This window comes from Erigeron canadensis, chromosome 4 (genome assembly GCF_010389155.1).
Source record: "Erigeron canadensis isolate Cc75 chromosome 4, C_canadensis_v1, whole genome shotgun sequence".
Lineage (NCBI taxonomy): Eukaryota > Viridiplantae > Streptophyta > Magnoliopsida > Asterales > Asteraceae > Erigeron > Erigeron canadensis.
Genome location: NC_057764.1, coordinates 1670391 through 1688160, shown reverse-complemented (window position 1 = coordinate 1688160; position 17770 = coordinate 1670391). Strand labels below are relative to the sequence as shown.

Sequence of the window (17770 nt, the reverse complement as noted above, 5' to 3'; positions counted from 1 at the left end):
CTTGTCTTGGATGCTATATCTTTAGTCAAAAAGTCAACCAAGTGTCAATTTCCGCATGACTTTATATAGTATATGAAAAACAGTGTAAACCAAATCGATCAATAATGGAGGATGAGATGAAAGAATTGAATTATTGAGATGCAAACTGATGGTAGAAAATGACTAGTGCTCAAGAAATCAATACTTTGGTCCCTATCATGGATTAGTAAAGGTTGATGCTTTTGTACCAAAACATTAGCCGTCTACGTCTCATCTCTTTCATACCTTGATTATTTTTTTGAAAAGATTGAATATCGTTTGTTGTTGATGCATATATTTACACTAGATTTCAAGAAAAGGAAATGAATTCTTCTCTTATTTATTACCATAGATTACACAAACAATTCACAATTTCATTTTTTCCTAACGATTACAAGACATTTTTCCAAAAAAGATGAATAAAATAAAAATAGAGATTTACCCTTGTGAAGTTCTTTTTTTTTTTTTTTTGGTTGGTTCATCTAGCGTTTTTCGCTTGCGCTTCTGTTGGTAGACCATAGCTTACTAAACATTCGTTTGGGTCGATTAGGAAGTGAACAAAGTTGCTTCACCTTTGACGAGTTAGCTTTGGAGAGCCCATCATGAAAATTCTCATCCAAATCGTCATCTTCTGCTAATTTCATTCTTAATGTGGAAAGATTAGATTTTGGTGACTTGAAACCCGAAACACTCCATTGGTCTTCAGGTTGCACCATGCTTCTATTGGTGCTTATTGATCCTGGTGCTTTTGATGCGACATCTTGGGCAGCTAATAGTGCTTTGATGTTGCTAGGCAGGTCAGTAAGCTGACCTCCAGACATGGCTGTACGTGCTTGTTCATAAAAAAGGACTTGAACAACTACACGTAAAGGAAGAAGCTCGTTTTGTGCTGCATGCATACAAACTTCCATAGATAACTTCTTGCAGTCGAGTATCCGGCAAATGCGCTTCCGTTCTGTCTTATTGAGGTTTGGGTGTGACTGCATACCAACAGGATCATATATAAATATGTGCCATGATATCTTCATGAAAAAATGGTAACAAAAAGAAAACCCAAATTTGTGACGATCATCCTAACATACTTCTACTAATACCACAATTATGATCTACATTGTCGAATAATAAATAAAGGAATAAATTAGGAGCTTATATACATTAAAAGTACACTTTGGGTGACTTTTAACGCATTTAACCCTTTCCCCTTTTACCTAATCTTTACTCGATCCAGTTTACCATAACATACAACCGGAATCAACCCATTGAAAAGTAAAACGCTTGAACTTGCGGCAATTAAAATAGAATAATCTACAAATAAATACTAGGAATGACCTTTAGAAGATACTAGTGTGTATCTTTTTCGTAACTCGGTTGTATACAAGTGAAATTTAAAATGATAGAACTTGTTGTACCTTGAGATATATGTCAATGGCTCTGTAAAGATCATCATGATCCAATCTTGCAAAGTCAGGAATAGCCTCAGCTAAAGCAGTGAACTTTAATAATGGTAGATTTACATCTTTAGAAATTTCCTGTAAATACCCATCAATAAGTTTTGCCACTTTTATCTTTGAACTATGAGACGCAGAAGACGACCTCCTGCTTTCTTGCAACTCAAAATCACCATTATTTGCAGACCGTGACCTTCTATGCCGTTCAAACCTGCCTTTGACCCGTGGTGGGCTCGTGGGTGGACTTTGACTTTGTAACAGAAACTGCTCCAAAATGTTCATAATGACTTCAACATCATATATCATATCGTTTGATGAACCCGGGATCAACAAATCAGGAACCGTAGCTTCATCTAACTGAATCCCAATTCTTTTTGCCAATTCGGTTTTTGATGAAGATGAAGCCCGTAAAATGTTGGCGGCTTTTAATAATTTCAATAAGAAACTACAAGAAACTGCGGTTCGTTCCATTGGAAGCAAACTGATTATCGATTCCAAAAGCAGACGACTTTTGGAATTCGAATGCGTTGTTTCACCATTTTCATGACTTCTTGAAATGTTCGGTAGCCATTTGGATGCATAGATCCTCAATGCATCACCTACAAGATTTGACGGCACTTTGCCACCCGATTTAAGGGCAATCATAGTTCTCCAATAGAGATCAATACTCAACTCTGAAAGATCCTCAGCCCACCATCCTTTGCTTGTAGTTTTACTTCCATTACAAGAAATGTCATCTCTATCCCTCCCTCGCCTTGAATAGCTATGTGATAAACTAACCTTTAGTGGGTTAGAAAGAACTTTTGACGCGATGGCTTCTATACACCGGCTTGTGATACCCAAATCCTCTGACCATAAATGAAAAGCTTTTGTAGTTTGAAGTGTCACAATTGAATCTTTCCAGCCATTGAGAATGCACGAATTGAAGAAAACGTCAAGTTTGTAAAGAAGATTTCCTTTTTCGACGTCTTCTGTCATTTGAAGATACTCAGCTGCACAACGGGCCGATACAATGTTGTATGCACTGAGAGTGATGGTGATTCCATAGCAGAATTTTGCACATAACTCAAAAGACTCTGTGCCTCCCGGGAAATCTGGAAGTTGGATTATTTGATGTTGGGAGGAATCTGGGCTTTCAGAACATAGTTTTTGTAACCTTAAGCATTTGGACAATAATGGAAACTGTTTTCAAGAACCAACAAAAAAAAACCTCAGTTGTCAAATTTACAGGGTTCTAAAGAATTTAGATAAAAACACACATTAACTTATCTCATACAAAAAGATAAGAAATTTTAATGTTTATTTAGTACTTATATTTAATATGACAAGTATTCTGTACAGTTCCAAAAATATTTATATTTTGTGCACCATGAGGCACACAACATTTTGGTTGATCGGTCAGCTTACATACTGGTCGACTGGCCAATGCATATTGGTTATTAGACATTTATTTAGGATTACGTTCATAATTAATTAAAAAAAAAACATATAAACACCCTTTTTCTGTAAGTCAAAGAAAATCATATAAATAGTGTACATAAAAGCAAGTGAATTACAATTAGCATATCCATTAATCAAGATTTCTCAAATCATACTTGTAGGGTATCCACTAATTCATAAAAGAGATTCCATACATTATGAGGCTCTTGCAGGTGCAATCACACTCATTTTATTAGCTAATAAAATATTTTATTATAATTTAGTATCAAAATCTATTAACAGCATCATCAACATTTTTTTAGTTTTTAATACAATAAAATATTTAAAAATTCAGTATAAAATCCTTTTTGTGATTTTGTCCCAGAAAATAAAGATAAATTTGATTTGTAAAATTTTGTCCCTTTGAAGATTTTCTTGCTCAAAGCCCAATAATTTACCTAATAAAAGTTTGTAGAACCTCTATTAACTGAAAGAAATTCATGGGGAAAAAAAGTAATACAGTAATATTTATACTAGTGTTAGTGTGTTACCTTGTGAAGTAAATATCTTGTTCCATTTACTTGAACTACAAGATCACTAGAAACTTCAGAGGAAACTGACCTGAAATGATATACAGATATTGAAAGATATCACAAACTGTGTAAAATTGTGAAATACAACATATAAATCAATGAATAAATAAACCAGCACCAAAGAGCCTAGTGGTTAGGCGTTCTGTTTCCTCGTAAAGAGGTCTCGTATTCGAAACCTCTCTAGGTAAACATCTTTGGATGGTCTGGAAAATGACCTGCGTACATCTGAGTCAAAAAAGACTCGTTGTACACCCAGTGTACAATAATAATAATAAAAAAAAGAACTATGATAATTTGATGCATATATACCTTATTGACTCTGAATTGTAGAAAGTATCAGGCTTAGAACCTAGTTTCATAAACTTCATTGCTGACTTTTTCTTCCTTGTCTTCGTTGGCTTCCTCAAATACTCTTTTTCTTTTATGTGTTCTTCACTATTCTTATCATAATTTATTAGTTTCTTTTTCCAAATAGATAAGGATACCTACATCATATCAACAAAAAAAACAAGCATAGTTAGAAATTTGCAAGATTTCTCTATTCACAAACATAAGAACCTTCGATTAAATAATTTGAGAATTTACATGTGGGTTTTTAAATGTTGTAAATAAGACAAAATCCAAATAACTAGACCAGAAAACAGAGCACAAATTATAAACTTTGTAAATTCCTTTTTTTTTTTTTTAATACTCCTCAAATTGGATTACTATCACGAATTTCATATGATATGCAAGCTTTAAGCTTTACATTAATATTAAAAATAAATGAATAAAACACAAAAGGTATCAACCAAAAACAGAACACTATCCGGAAAATTAATCAAATTTCCCACCATAATCCCACAAAGAACCATAAGAAAGCTTCAAACTTTTCATGTGGGTTTTGCATGATGCAATAAATGACTAAACCCATTAAAAATATAACAAAATCTTGATACCCCATTTTGATTTTTCACACAAAGAACACATCAAAACCAACATATATATACATAGTATAATTACCAAAAACACAATATGAATATGAAGACTTTAATGGGCTATTATTTGTTTAAGGAAATAAACTGATAAAATAAAAAGAATAAGAAAAATAAAAAAAAACCTGAAACCTTGAAACTGGTGAAGAAGAAGAAGAAGAAGAAGAAGATTCAGTTTACAGAAAAAACAGAGTAAATGTGGGGAATAATAATAATCAGCAGCAGGAGGAGGAGGAGGAAGATATATAACACACACACCGTCAGTGTGTGAAAAATTGGCAGCGTGCTATGTCCACGTGCTTATTCTGCGCCCACTTTCTTCATAATTGTAAAACAGCAAATTCTTATTAATACTACAACTTTTCCTTTGTTCTTTCTCACAATTAATATTAATTAATATTTTATTTCTATATAAAAACCATTATAACTTTTATAGTAACTTTAAATGTTTTTAATAAATTAATATACATTAAATGTTTTGAAAAGTCATGTTTATTAATTGCTTTATCAACTTTTATAGTAACTTTTTATTTGTTATAACACAATTATAAATGCTAAAAAAAACACACACACACAATTATAGCAAGACATATAAAAACCTTAGTTATATTCTATGTATTCGAATTTCCTTTTGTCTTGTATATCTTTAAGGATATAATGTTGTTACAATTTGTCAAAGGTGAAATAGGATAGAAGCAATGGAAAGGAAGGGAAATGAGATTATCTACTTCACGTTTAAAAGAAAAATAAAAATGGAAATAGGAAAGAAGCAATGGAATGGAAGGGAAATCAGTTATATATTGTCTTTATTAGAAATGGTGCCCTCAAATTACCTTATTCTTGTTTTAATATTATTATATATGGGAAAAATGAGAATTGGGCTGCTATGCACCTAACTTGGATAAAAAACCTTCACATATTAATTTTTTAATATTTTTAAATGTTTGGCCCCCTATGATTTTTATGATTTAAAAAGAAAATATGTGAAGAGTTTTTCATCCAACTTAGATACCTAACAGCCTCATATTCTCTTCCCCCATTATATATACATGAAAGTAAAATTGAATTTAACTATAGTTTATCAAACGGAAAAGTTTACGTTTCGAATAAGATTAAAAAATAATAATATGTAGTTGTTATGTACATAAGTTTAGGTTTGCAACTCTTCACTGTTTATTTTTTTTATTTATAAAAACATAAATGCTTAATTATTTATTCATTTACATAATAAATATTAAAAATTTAAGATCACTCTTCTTTAAGATGAACTAGCATGACACTGACGTGTTGCGGCGATACTGAGAGGGTGTTGCGTGCATGTGTGGATGGTTGCATATGAAAATTGAAAAGGGTGAGTTTTTATTTGTAGAGAAAACATTTTAGACAAATTCTCCAACTTCTAATAAGAGGTATGTTTTTTTTTAATAGGTAATATAGATATGAAAGAAACGAAGGCATGAAATATGATGGAAGAGAAAGAAACATAATTGTACCTTACTTTTTTGTTAATGGCAAAATGCAAGAAATATTAATGCTAATATAAAGTACTTGACTTAGTTTATTTATTTCTTGGATAACAAATAGAAAAGATTTATCCGTAATTTGACAAATATATATATATATATATATAAATCCTTATAAAACATATTGAATTTTTCTATTTTAGGAAATTCAGCATTTTTTATATCCAAAATACCCTTATTTCTTAATCTAATTCCCCTATACACCTGATCTATACTTTTATACAATTTGAAAAAAAACAACTCGCTTTTTAAATGTTTACATTACCAGTCTTTTATCTTTTTAAATATCTTCATTAACATTTTAACTCAATTAATTTTACATCAATTATTTACACCACTTGACGCCGCCTCCACCACCAACAATCACTCCAACCATCACACCGTCGTTGCTACGACCACCGCCGCGTTGCGCGGGTACCGTGCTAATATATGTGTGTATATATATATATATTATTACAATCAATACAAAGATATTATCGTACATCACAATAAAACATAGCCCACCACTACATAATTATTTTCTTCTTTATCAATAATAACAATTATTATAATTATGGTGATGAAGTTGCTAGGTTGGTTACCTTTCCGGGTCGGTATCGAAGCCTGGTCAGGATCCGAATTATTATATCTCACCCTCCATGAGTCATTTTGTACAAAATGATTTTTAGCAATGATTTTTGTTGCCCTTAATCATGAGTTTTTCCTCAAACAAATAATAAGAAAATAAAGTATTCAAGACAAATGCTTCAAAAACGTTTAAAGGGGTCTACAAAAAGATGGAAAAAACAGTTGATTAAGTTATTAAACAATAATTTTCTATAGAGAAAAATACATATAAAATAATGGGAAACTAGTGTAGGTGGATGTAAAGATAAAGAGAAATACTAATAATATAGATTTCAACTAAACTTTGCTTTCTTATAGAAGGGCCACTAGTAGATTATTTATAGTAGCCAGCCACAAGTGATGAAACTCCTTTGTAATGCATATAGAATTGTTGGTTGTAACACTTTCATGCATTTATGACAATGGGGTCATTGGTAATATTTAATGAGAAATTTTTTCTTTAATAAAATGGTCCATTCTTCATGTAAAGACTTTTTGAATGGTTTGTAAAAGTTTTGCTTTGAGGTGGTGTTAAATTGCATTTATGGGATGGTTAGATGTGTTTGTTGATATGCTTTCATCCATTGTTTTCTACATTGAAGAAGATTGAGAAGCTCTAAATAAACTCGATCAATTGTTTTCTATCTATTCGATGATAAGGAAATTAAAGATTTATATATGTGAAATTTGTTATTTCTTTGCAAGTGATTTTTTCTCTAAACATCATGATTAATTAGTCGGAATCATCGAATCAATATATGTGTTCAATTGTTGAACGATGGTGCAAAGATTATATCAAAATTAAATTAATCTAGAAAATCAGTAATTTTACGGTATGACAAGCAGGTAACAAGGTAAAAATCAATAGCATCACCAAGATTTTCTTTTATTGATTGGAGCTCATGAGGTCATTAGATATTAGAGTCATGTCATAGTGGTTACATGAAACGATTTTTATACAAATTAAGACCCTAGAACTCCAATAGTATATGCCTATATGATTAGGTAACTAGTCAAAATTGAGGCGAAGTGGTTGATGGTAGCTCACCTGTGATAGCAAGTGATGGACTTTCTTAATCCCAAGTCGGAAGTTGGTTTCGTCTAAAATAGTAAAACGTACTTTCAAGATTATGATGTTAGAATCTTTCTAAAATGGCTACAATAAATAATTCTATTATGAACGGATACCTATTTAAGAAAATCAAATATATTGGAATATAATGTTTAGTAATCAACAGAAGGGTTTAAGCTAATAGCATATTTGACTAGATTTTTTTTTTTTTAACCTCGTTAAGGTGAATTAAATAGTTGTACAATTATTATAAAATTATTCACGGGGTGGGCTTTTGATATGAAAACGTACAACTTTTTATGCATGTTAAGTAAAGCGCTTCCTTTAACATTTTCCTTTTTTTTTTTGTTTAATGAACCTTAAAAAAATACTAATATAGATAATGCACTTTCAAGTTTTGTTCCAATTTAAGTAATGAACTCAAAAAATTACCAATGTAGTTAACTTACTTTCGAATCTTGTAAATAATGCTTACGTATAGCTACTCGTGTACTAATTATATATCGACTTGTTCTCCTTTTGTATATAAACCAAGTATTCAGAGACGGAGCTCGAATTTTTTTTGCGAGGAGGTAATTTTAACGGTTATTTGTCATACTTATAAGAGTCTTATCTGAAAATGTTAAAAAATTGGACCCTAGCTCAGAATAGAAAATGAACTCTCAAAAAAATTTCGTTTTCAACACCGGGTGTAACACTCGTATTTAAAAAGTATCAGTTATTTTTAATAAATAAGGACCACACATGCTAGACAAGGACTTATTAAATGAAAACTTATTCAGTCATAATACAGGAACTCCGAAAAATATAATTATTTATGAAATAATTAGCTTGTATATATATGTATGAGAAAATGATCCGTGCTGCAGACTTTACCTAAGCTTAGATACCGACACATTAAAAAAAGGTTAAATATTTAACCTTTGAATTTGATAAACATATATACATAACTCCCCCTGAACTTTATATAAACCCTCTCTGAATTTTACATAATCCCCCCCTGCTTTACCTAAGATAGGTATTACATCTTTTTTACATAACTATTATGATTATTAAAAATTAAAACAACTCAAATTTTTATTATATCGATGGAAAAATCTATCTCAAAGTTAATGCTTCGATAACCAATGACATCCAAATTAAAGAATAAATTTACGACAATGAAGATATTTGTATGTATTTCCTATTCATTGATTTTTTCTCATTTTGGAAAAAAAATTACACATATAGCATTTAAATTTTTAAAAATTACATTGTATCAAAATTGAAATGGGGGCAGTTGGCCCCGCTGCCCCCATGCTAGATCCGTCCTTGCAAGTATTGCATGTTTGGCATTAGAACAAAACAAGTAGTTGTATCCGGGCGTTGCTCCATGAGAAAAAAATTAAACTTTCGTGACAAAAGTTAAAAAATATTAAGCCGAAAAACAATATTTTCGTTGCAAAAGTTAAGAAAATAAAAGTTGTGGTCAAAAGTAAAGAAAATAAAACTTTTGTAACAAAGTTTAGAAACCAAAACTTATGTGGTAAAAAACAAATAAAAGAATTTTTTCAGAGCGAGACTTAAAAAAACATAGTTATATGAAAAATGTACAAAAGTTAAGAAACTTAAACTTGAAAACTAAAATTGTCTAGCGAAAGTTGAAAAAACAAATGTTATGTGGCAAAAAGTAAAAGGGGAAATGTAGAAAAAACGTTTTCGTAGCGAAAGTTTAATAACTAAAATTTATGTGGTAAAAATAAGAAATAAATAAATTTTTGAGGGGAAAAGCTTAAAAACCAAAAGCTATATACCAAAAATTAAATAAAGCAAAATTTGGTGGCAAAAGTTAAAAGACTTAAACTTGAAAATGAACTCCATTAAATACCCTTTTGTAACTACCGCTAGTTATCAAGTAACATTTAACGGTCGTTAAGTCTGCTAATTTTGTTGGTTGTGCAATTGCAACTTGTACGATTGTACCTCATGCATGAGGGGGTGTACTTTTAGCTACAGTAACACCCCTCAGACACCACCGACCTTACAATTTAGTGTATATATAAGTAATTTGGAACTATGTTATATGTAGAGGTGTAAGAAGCGGTTAACCGATTTCGGTTATTAATTTTAATAATCGGTTTCGGTTATTTTTTGAAACAGTAATAATCGATTACGGTTAACTTGTACCGGTTAATAACCGGTTTCTAGGTTTTAAAACTGGAACCTATCTAACCGATTTCGATTAATAATAACCGGTTAACCGATACCGGTTAACCTATTCTGTTTCTTTTAACCGCCTATTATAATATTGAGAAAGTGGTGAACAATGTGAAAAAACAATCATTTCTGACAAGCCTAAGCGACAAACCCATATTCCGAAAAAACTTATATTCCAAATAAAACATCATTTTCTAAGCACAACAAATTTCATCATCCCAAATCTCAAAAAACAACCAAAATTGATGTTGGATCGGATGAAATAAGCATTAATCTATATATAGTATAAATATATTGAAAGCAAATGAAATAATCTGATAGTGCGATCTTTCTGATTATATATAAGTGTATGTATATAGTATGATTGATATTGATATATATATAGATTTAATTAATAATATGTATATAATACGTGATTAACCGGTTATTATTTGGAATAATTAACCGGTAAATAATAACCGGTTATAGGTTAACCGATTAATAATCGGTTTTGGTTTTGAAAAGAGTAATCGGTTAGTAACCTACGGTTTCTGGTAACCTATAATCGGTTTTTACTATTCCGGTTATTAACCGATTTCGGTTACCGGTTACAAATCGATTCGGTTCGGTTAATCGGTTTTTTCTTGCACCTCTAGTTATATGTATTCATATTTTTTGAGATTCATTTCCTAGCTACATTGAAACAAGATATAAAATATAGTTCAAGCGATGGGAAAATGAAAGATTTGGTCATTAATAATGTTTGGTTATTAGGCCATCACAACCACCTCTCTTAAGACGTCGCGATGCGTGTCAAAGAGGACGTGGTTGGTAGCACCCACACGTCAAGGGTGACGTCAAGCTTTCTGGTCGATTTTTCGACGTGTGAGGACGAAGGACCCAACGGTCATTTTTAAAGTGAAGAAGAAACCGTTAATTTTTTTTTAACAAGATAACTAATACTTTCCTACTTTTCTTTTTTATAAATTACCCACATTTCATTTTCATCATCATTTCCATTTAAATATATACTATCACATTTGTAAACGTTTCCAACATTTACACTACGACAAATACTCTCATGGTAAACTGAAACAACCAAAACATGGACTCTCGGTCGTTTACTTTGTATATGTATCAACAACTATTCGAACAAGGAACAACCGACATCTTCTTCTTCCAACCCGAGCCGAATGAGAAACCTTTTAGACCACAATGGGGCTAAAACCCAATATTACAATCTTTTTATGCAAATACATGTGAAAAATTCATTAATATATGAAAATATCGAATTATACATAATTTTATATATGAACAAATTCGTTCATATATGAAAACATCATTACATATATATCTAATATATAGTTAATTGTTTACACTACTAAATGTTCACAAAAGTCAAAGTGTGGTTCTAATCTTCCAATAGTTCAATTTGGCCATCTCATGGTAAAGTTTTGAGCTTGTTATTTCGTTCGAACGACTTGAATTAATAACCTTTTATATTTACACGGAATTATAGTTAAATGCATAAGTAAGTTAGAAAAACAAAAATTTGTAAGGACCGATAGAAGTGGAGGTGGACCTAAAATGTTGTAGGATATTGTAACATTCACCAAATGGGAAATGTGACCAAAATTTTGTTGAAATGGTTAAATCAATGTCCACACCTAATGAATTGAACCACCAATCTCATAAAAATGTCAAATTATACAAGACAATTAGTATGGTGTTGGTTCAATCAATGTCCCAGACCGGCTCGTGTGACTAGGACCCCATATTGGGCTGGCTAAACATGAATGGGTGAGACCCAAATGGTGTGGCAATTTTGGAATTATATGAGACAAGTATGGGGGGAATACTAGACCGTGAGGATGATGTGGCGTTCCACTTGAAGATCTTGTACGGGGTAGTTTGTGGGATCCAGTTCCACCATTTGTTACCCTAACGGGGTTACAGTGACAAACATGTGGGTCCCATTTTCCACCGTCTGATTACTTTCACTGTGGGTCCTATTTCTTGTCTACGTATATAGTACAGGCCACGTCAACTTGGACATTTGTTTTTTTAAAGATGTGAATCGTTTACTCTCAACGGGGATCTAACATTTGTTGTTTTAACCGGGTCTGCATTAGAGACTCCCTTCACTCTCAATACCTATTATGAGGAGAAACTGTCAATTAAAGCGTCCGAAGGCACGACATTTAACTGGATAAAACCATGTCTCCTCTGCAGTACTCAAACATGCTTCATTGGAGGACTTTATTGTGAATTTTTTTTTCAAATGTACTGCTCAAGTTTTGAACTCGAGACCTCTAACGTGTAAAGCTGGTGCTCAGCCATTGAGCTATAATGAAAAGTACAACTTAGACATTTGTTAAAATGTAAAAAAAGTAATGATCCATTCGCCATATTTTTTCTGTAAAAAAATACTAATAAAATATAACAATCTCATATATATATATATATATATTACATAATAAAAGATAATTGTGTAAAGATCATTTGTGAAAAGGAAAGTGATATGTATGCCATTAAATTTTGGCAATATACCACCAAATATGCTTTATAGTGGTGTAAATTAGAACACTGTAAAACACGTTTGGTGGTGCATTGCCAATATCTAGTGATGTATACATCGGTTTCTTTCTGAAAACCTTAGATCGGCCACGAGAGACCTATCCTGGCGAAACACAAAAAATAAAGGGTGGTGATATATATACAACAATTTTTAGTTATTTATAACAATTGTACATATTATAACTGCACAATGTATAACTGTATAAAATATATACTGTTGTAGATGGCTAAAACTTATTGTAGATTCATTTCCCAAAAATAAATAGAGGTAAGTTAAGTTGACACGGTGGTAGCACAGTCTATTTAAGTGATTTGCCTTAGGGCCTCTCTAATGGAGCTTTTTGTAAAACTTTTTACTATTAGAAAAAGCTTTTGCAAGAACATGACACTCTCTCTCTTCATTATTTCATAATTAAAAGACCTTTTTTAAATCTTAACCATTGGAGCCATAATTTAATAAATAACTTTTTATAAAAAGCTTTTAACTAATAACTTGATCATTGGAGATGCTCTTAATCTGGGAATAACAATGTTGGATGACTAGATTCATAAAAGCTTTACCCATTATGACTTGTTTGACAATTTTAAGTCTAAATATTTCTATTTTATAAAAAGAGGAGGGTAGGAGGAGGATAATAAATCTAACTTTATGATGTACTATATATATATATATAAACTAGGCGAATACTCGCGCAATATGGAGGAATAGGTGGTGGTGTATCGGTGGTGGCGACTTGTAGTGTCAACGACGACGAATAAAATAAATAATTAATGTAAAATAATTCATGTGTAATTTAAGGAGTTAATGAAGATAATTTCGTAGATAAAAAATATATGTTATAAATGTTTTAAGAGATTAAGAGATTTCAAAAATATATTACTTAGTTTGTTTTATAAGTAGTTATAGATATAGATTTTTTCTCCGTTTGCCTTCAAATTCCATGTAAAAGATATTTGTGAATGTTATATGTTTGTTAGCTACTCTATGAATATATTCAAAGTTTGAGGTATCTATATTTATACTCTTTATTAAGAAAAATAGACCCATGTTAAAAGTTACAAGGGAGAAAAAGTCAGAAATACCATCCACTAATACAACACACCTTAAAAACAATACACCTGCAGCCTAAACAGATTTCACACACAAAGTAGTATATGTGGGTCTTTTAATTGAGAAGCCTGAACCACGGTATCTACCATAACACACGGGTACTGTGCTATCACAACTTAAGAACATGCACAATATTTAGGTATTTTTTATAATGGATAATTACTATTGTTTTTGAATCAACAAATTACAAGGTAAGATGTGGAAATAAGTTTGAGACACAAAGCTTAAACTTAGTTAACTAAATGACAAATAAACTATTACTCTTAGGGGGGAAGGAGTGGCCGCGGGGAAGGGGATGCGGGCACGCGGGGCCGCGCGGGCACACTGCCGCCAGCGGTTACCCACAGGAGAGAGAAGGGAATTCGCGGTGAAGAACCTCGATGGGGGAAGAGAAGAGAGAGAAAGAGGGTAAGAGAGAGGAGAGTTGTGATTTTTTTTTTGTTACAAAGCTGCTCCCATATATGTATATATATATGTATGTATAGATATAGATGAAGAAGAAGACCCAGATGGCTAGATCCTTGTGCTATTTTCTAATATTAAATTTATTTTTAATCACAATTCAGTCCCTGGAATTTTTATCAGTTTATTACAATTCAGTCCCTGAACTATTTACAATCCTTTTTTTATAATTATTATTTATTAATTGTATTTATATATATATACTTTCGTATATATAGTTTGAAAAATTATAGTATTAAAAATAAATCTAAAATAAATGATGAGGTGGAGATTGGCGGAAGATGGAGGAAAGTGTCGCCAGTGATTTGGGAAAGATGAGGGAAAATTGAGGTGTAAAAATTTGATTGGTTAGTGTTGGGGGAGGGTGAGTAACCACTCCCTCCCCCCTTACTACTTGAAAAGTGAAAACACCTAAAAGATAGACTCGAACTTCACAACTACCCTCGGAGGCATGTTGTTGTTGATCAGTTCAAGGAGTACAATCAAGGGAAGGAAACATCAAGTTATATATTTGAGACCGTTTCTTTGTTTTTTCTCCCCTATTTCACATTCTTCTTGTAGAAGTGTCTCTAGTTATAGAAAAATGTTCCCATTAATTGATGTTTGAGTGATTTCTTGTATTACTGCAGCCATAAAATGCATGTCAAGTCTTCAAGTGTTAGTAGGAGTCCGACAAGAACATTAGCAATAAGTGTTACTGCGGCCATAAAGTGCATGTTAAGTCATCTTTTAGACACTTGAGTGCTTTTTTGTAATTTATTTTGGTGCTCGTTAGAAGCCATAAGGGGTTAGCGAGTGATTTGTCAACACATACTGTCCAGAGACTTAATTACTTATTATCTTGTTGTGATTCCGAGTAATGGATAATGAGACCACTTCAACGAACACGTACCATCAGCATGTCTTCAAGAAATTTTTCGAACTCTTGGAACCTTAAATTTTTATTTAAGTTAATCGGAAGATCAATATAGTGCCCGTTAGGCAACATACAACGATCACTCTCTATAATTAAAAAACTTATTTGGATTTTAATACCAACGTTATAAGAATGAATAAACAATATGACAGTCCACTTGTTTGCTTAACTTAGATTAATTAACTAGATAATAACGTAGATAAAAATAACTAAAGAATAAGAACAAGAGTAGAATTCAAATACAAGAATCTATGTAAGACTAATCATATGTATCATTCATTAAACAGTGAATACATGGTCGATATTACAACTTGTTTTACAAGAAAGTAAATGAAAATACAATTGTTAAGTTTAGACAAACTAGAAACTTAAACAATTACAAGATAGAAATATAAGTGATACACACTTTATGGTGACAAACACGAAGTGTTTTGTGCGGCTGTGTTGCCTTATATAGAGGAGGAATTAAGGCAACATAGCCTCCCTTTGATATTGATGTGATTGTGATTGTCGAGATACTATTGACTTAAAGTACTTGCATCAGAAACCTTTGTTTTCTTTACCAAATCGGGTATGAGAAAGAAACCCTTTTCTTTTGGATCCAACCGCAACTTTGCCATACAAGGAATAATACACTTAGAACAACCACCATGTGACCCTTGTCTTCTTCTTGTTTGAATTCTTCCCGCCTTGACTTACAATTTGGATAAGAATGCATTGTTAGCAAAAAGCCATTGTACTCGCTGATGTGAAAAGACCTAACTTGACTCGACCAAAAGATAGATTTTTTTTTTGTTCTGGCGGTAAATTTATGGCTTGGAGCCGTAAATTTACGGCTTAATTACAATTGATCGTAGAAACTCAACTGTAAAATTATGACTTAAATTATAACTAGCTGTAAAAATGAACCGTAATTTGCTCCTGAATTTTTTTCTTCACTCATCAATAGTACTCAAAAATACAATGGATCATAAATTTATGGTCCTGGGTCGTAAATTTACGGTTAGGTCTGCACAAAACTATTTTGACTCAAATTTGATTCAAACTCTTTCCAAAGCTCAAAAACTCAAACCAAAACACCAAAAAGAGTAAAATCACATATTACAACCTAAAGGATACATCTGAAACCTTAACCATTGAAATTTACATTAAAACGACCAAACGGGTCGCACTACCCAAGTTGTCATAAACCAAGACTATTTCATACTTTGAGTTACAAAAACCATGACTCCAAACTAACTTTTTATAGAAATATAGATTACCAAATATGATAAAACATCACAAATTACCAAGAGCCAAGTTGGTCAAAACAACAAAAGTATTATGAGCCATAATGAGGTAGGATGACTACGTATCTATACCAAAAGTTCCATTCTTCCGCAAATGGACAATTACCTTCCAAAACACCTAGATCAACTTAATATCAACACTTCAAATCAACAAGGGATTAGTTCCTTCTTCCGGAACCACCTATAAAAATGGTAAACAACTAAAATATAAGTGAATGTTTAGTGAATAAACTTTCATACAAATTAATATATATACGAAGGAGGGAAAAAACACAAAAGACTATTAATGGTACCGTCATACCATCACTTGCATACTCACTTTTGCACTAACAAAACAGACATGGATCATATACGCTAAACAATAATTAAAGAGGTTCTTAGGCCTCATCTCAATACAATTATGGGGGTCTTAGGCCTCAGCCTCTAAATTAGGCCTTAATGCCAAATCGATTACCACACACGAAATCCACCATCATGTGGTAATTGACCCAACACACATATAAGTGTATGCAAATTTACTCACCTCCTTCGTGACAGACAACAACAAAATAGCCACAACACAATTGGCAAGCTTTCAATTCAACCTAACAAATCAACATAATAAGCATATAATACTTTATTCATAATATTGGTTAAACTCATTTAACCAAACTCTCAATTCACTAGTATTCCTACCCATCCAAACTCATTCTCTCTGAGTAGACTTATTTTCAAGTCTTATTTTACAAAGTTCAATCTTTCAGAATCATCAATCTCAACTAACTATCATTTTGCTAAAATCTCATTTCGTCAACACCATATGGCCCTTACATATCATAGTTACCAAATTCTCATTTTGGCCATAATGGTCACTAACAAACATTAAATCAACAATTTCATGCAACACTATAGTCATAATCAAGATGTAATTAGAATTTTGGGAAATAATAAACAAAATTATCTTTCAACCCAAAAATCCCCAAATTGGACTTCCCATGAACCCTAATACTTAATAGAAATCAAAACTAGGTTAGGAACTCTTTACCTTAAGGAATGGAAGAATAAGAATTCAAGTCACAATTTCTTCCACCTCTTCTTCCTAATTTTCAGCCACCACCACCACCACACTTAGACCCTCACTTAGCTCTTCAATTTCTTAGATGATGGGTGATTATTATTATGATTAATCTTTGAAGAAGTTCTTGAAATGCGAGGAGAACTAGAATTTAGTTAGAATAGAGTGAAAGAAGCTTGAAGAAGATTTGAGAAAGAATAAGAATTAGGTAGTGGAAGAACGACTAAAGGGAAAATAGGAGACTGGCACTCTCCTGAGATGCCATGCCCATATAAACTTTTGTGAGTAATTTTTACCCATTATCCGTTAAAGTTCCAAAAAATTAACCCATATCCAAAAATAAAATTTTAGGAAATTATTTTAATGTCAAAACTACAATAAATGGTTAATTTATTTATCTTAAAAATCTTGGGGTGTTACATGATGACTTCTCACCAGCGACCAAGTGTTGTCAGCGAATCCTTGACTCAACACAATACAGTGAGTAAGAAATTTATACCAAAAAGACAATAGTAAAATGTAGCGTAATTTGT

The 17770-nt window shown here is 31.9% G+C and overlaps 1 protein-coding gene and 1 long non-coding RNA gene across 3 annotated transcripts; both read right to left on the bottom strand.

Moving 5' to 3' along the window:
* Positions 1-326: 326 nt before the first annotated feature.
* On the bottom strand, positions 327-6845 carry LOC122594967 (BTB/POZ domain-containing protein At1g67900). 2 transcript variants are annotated; one of them, XM_043767247.1, is made up of 5 exons: positions 6557-6845; positions 3788-3963; positions 3437-3506; positions 1428-2648; positions 327-998 (listed from the first exon to the last, which is right to left on the bottom strand). In XM_043767247.1, the coding sequence occupies exons 2-5, from the start codon at positions 3844-3846 to the stop codon at positions 501-503; spliced, it is 1848 nt and encodes a 615-aa protein (XP_043623182.1). In that variant the 5' UTR covers positions 3847-3963; positions 6557-6845; the 3' UTR covers positions 327-500. The 2 variants fall into 2 exon arrangements, with proteins under 2 accessions (XP_043623182.1, XP_043623183.1); XM_043767248.1 differs by lacking the exon at positions 6557-6845 and adding an exon at positions 4578-4774.
* An 8317-nt stretch (positions 6846-15162) lies between these two features.
* LOC122598583 lies at positions 15163-17525 on the bottom strand. The gene is made up of 3 exons (XR_006323654.1): positions 17208-17525; positions 16290-16364; positions 15163-15583 (listed from the first exon to the last, which is right to left on the bottom strand). It is a non-coding gene; the product is annotated as an uncharacterized LOC122598583 (long non-coding RNA).
* Positions 17526-17770: the final 245 nt, after the last annotated feature.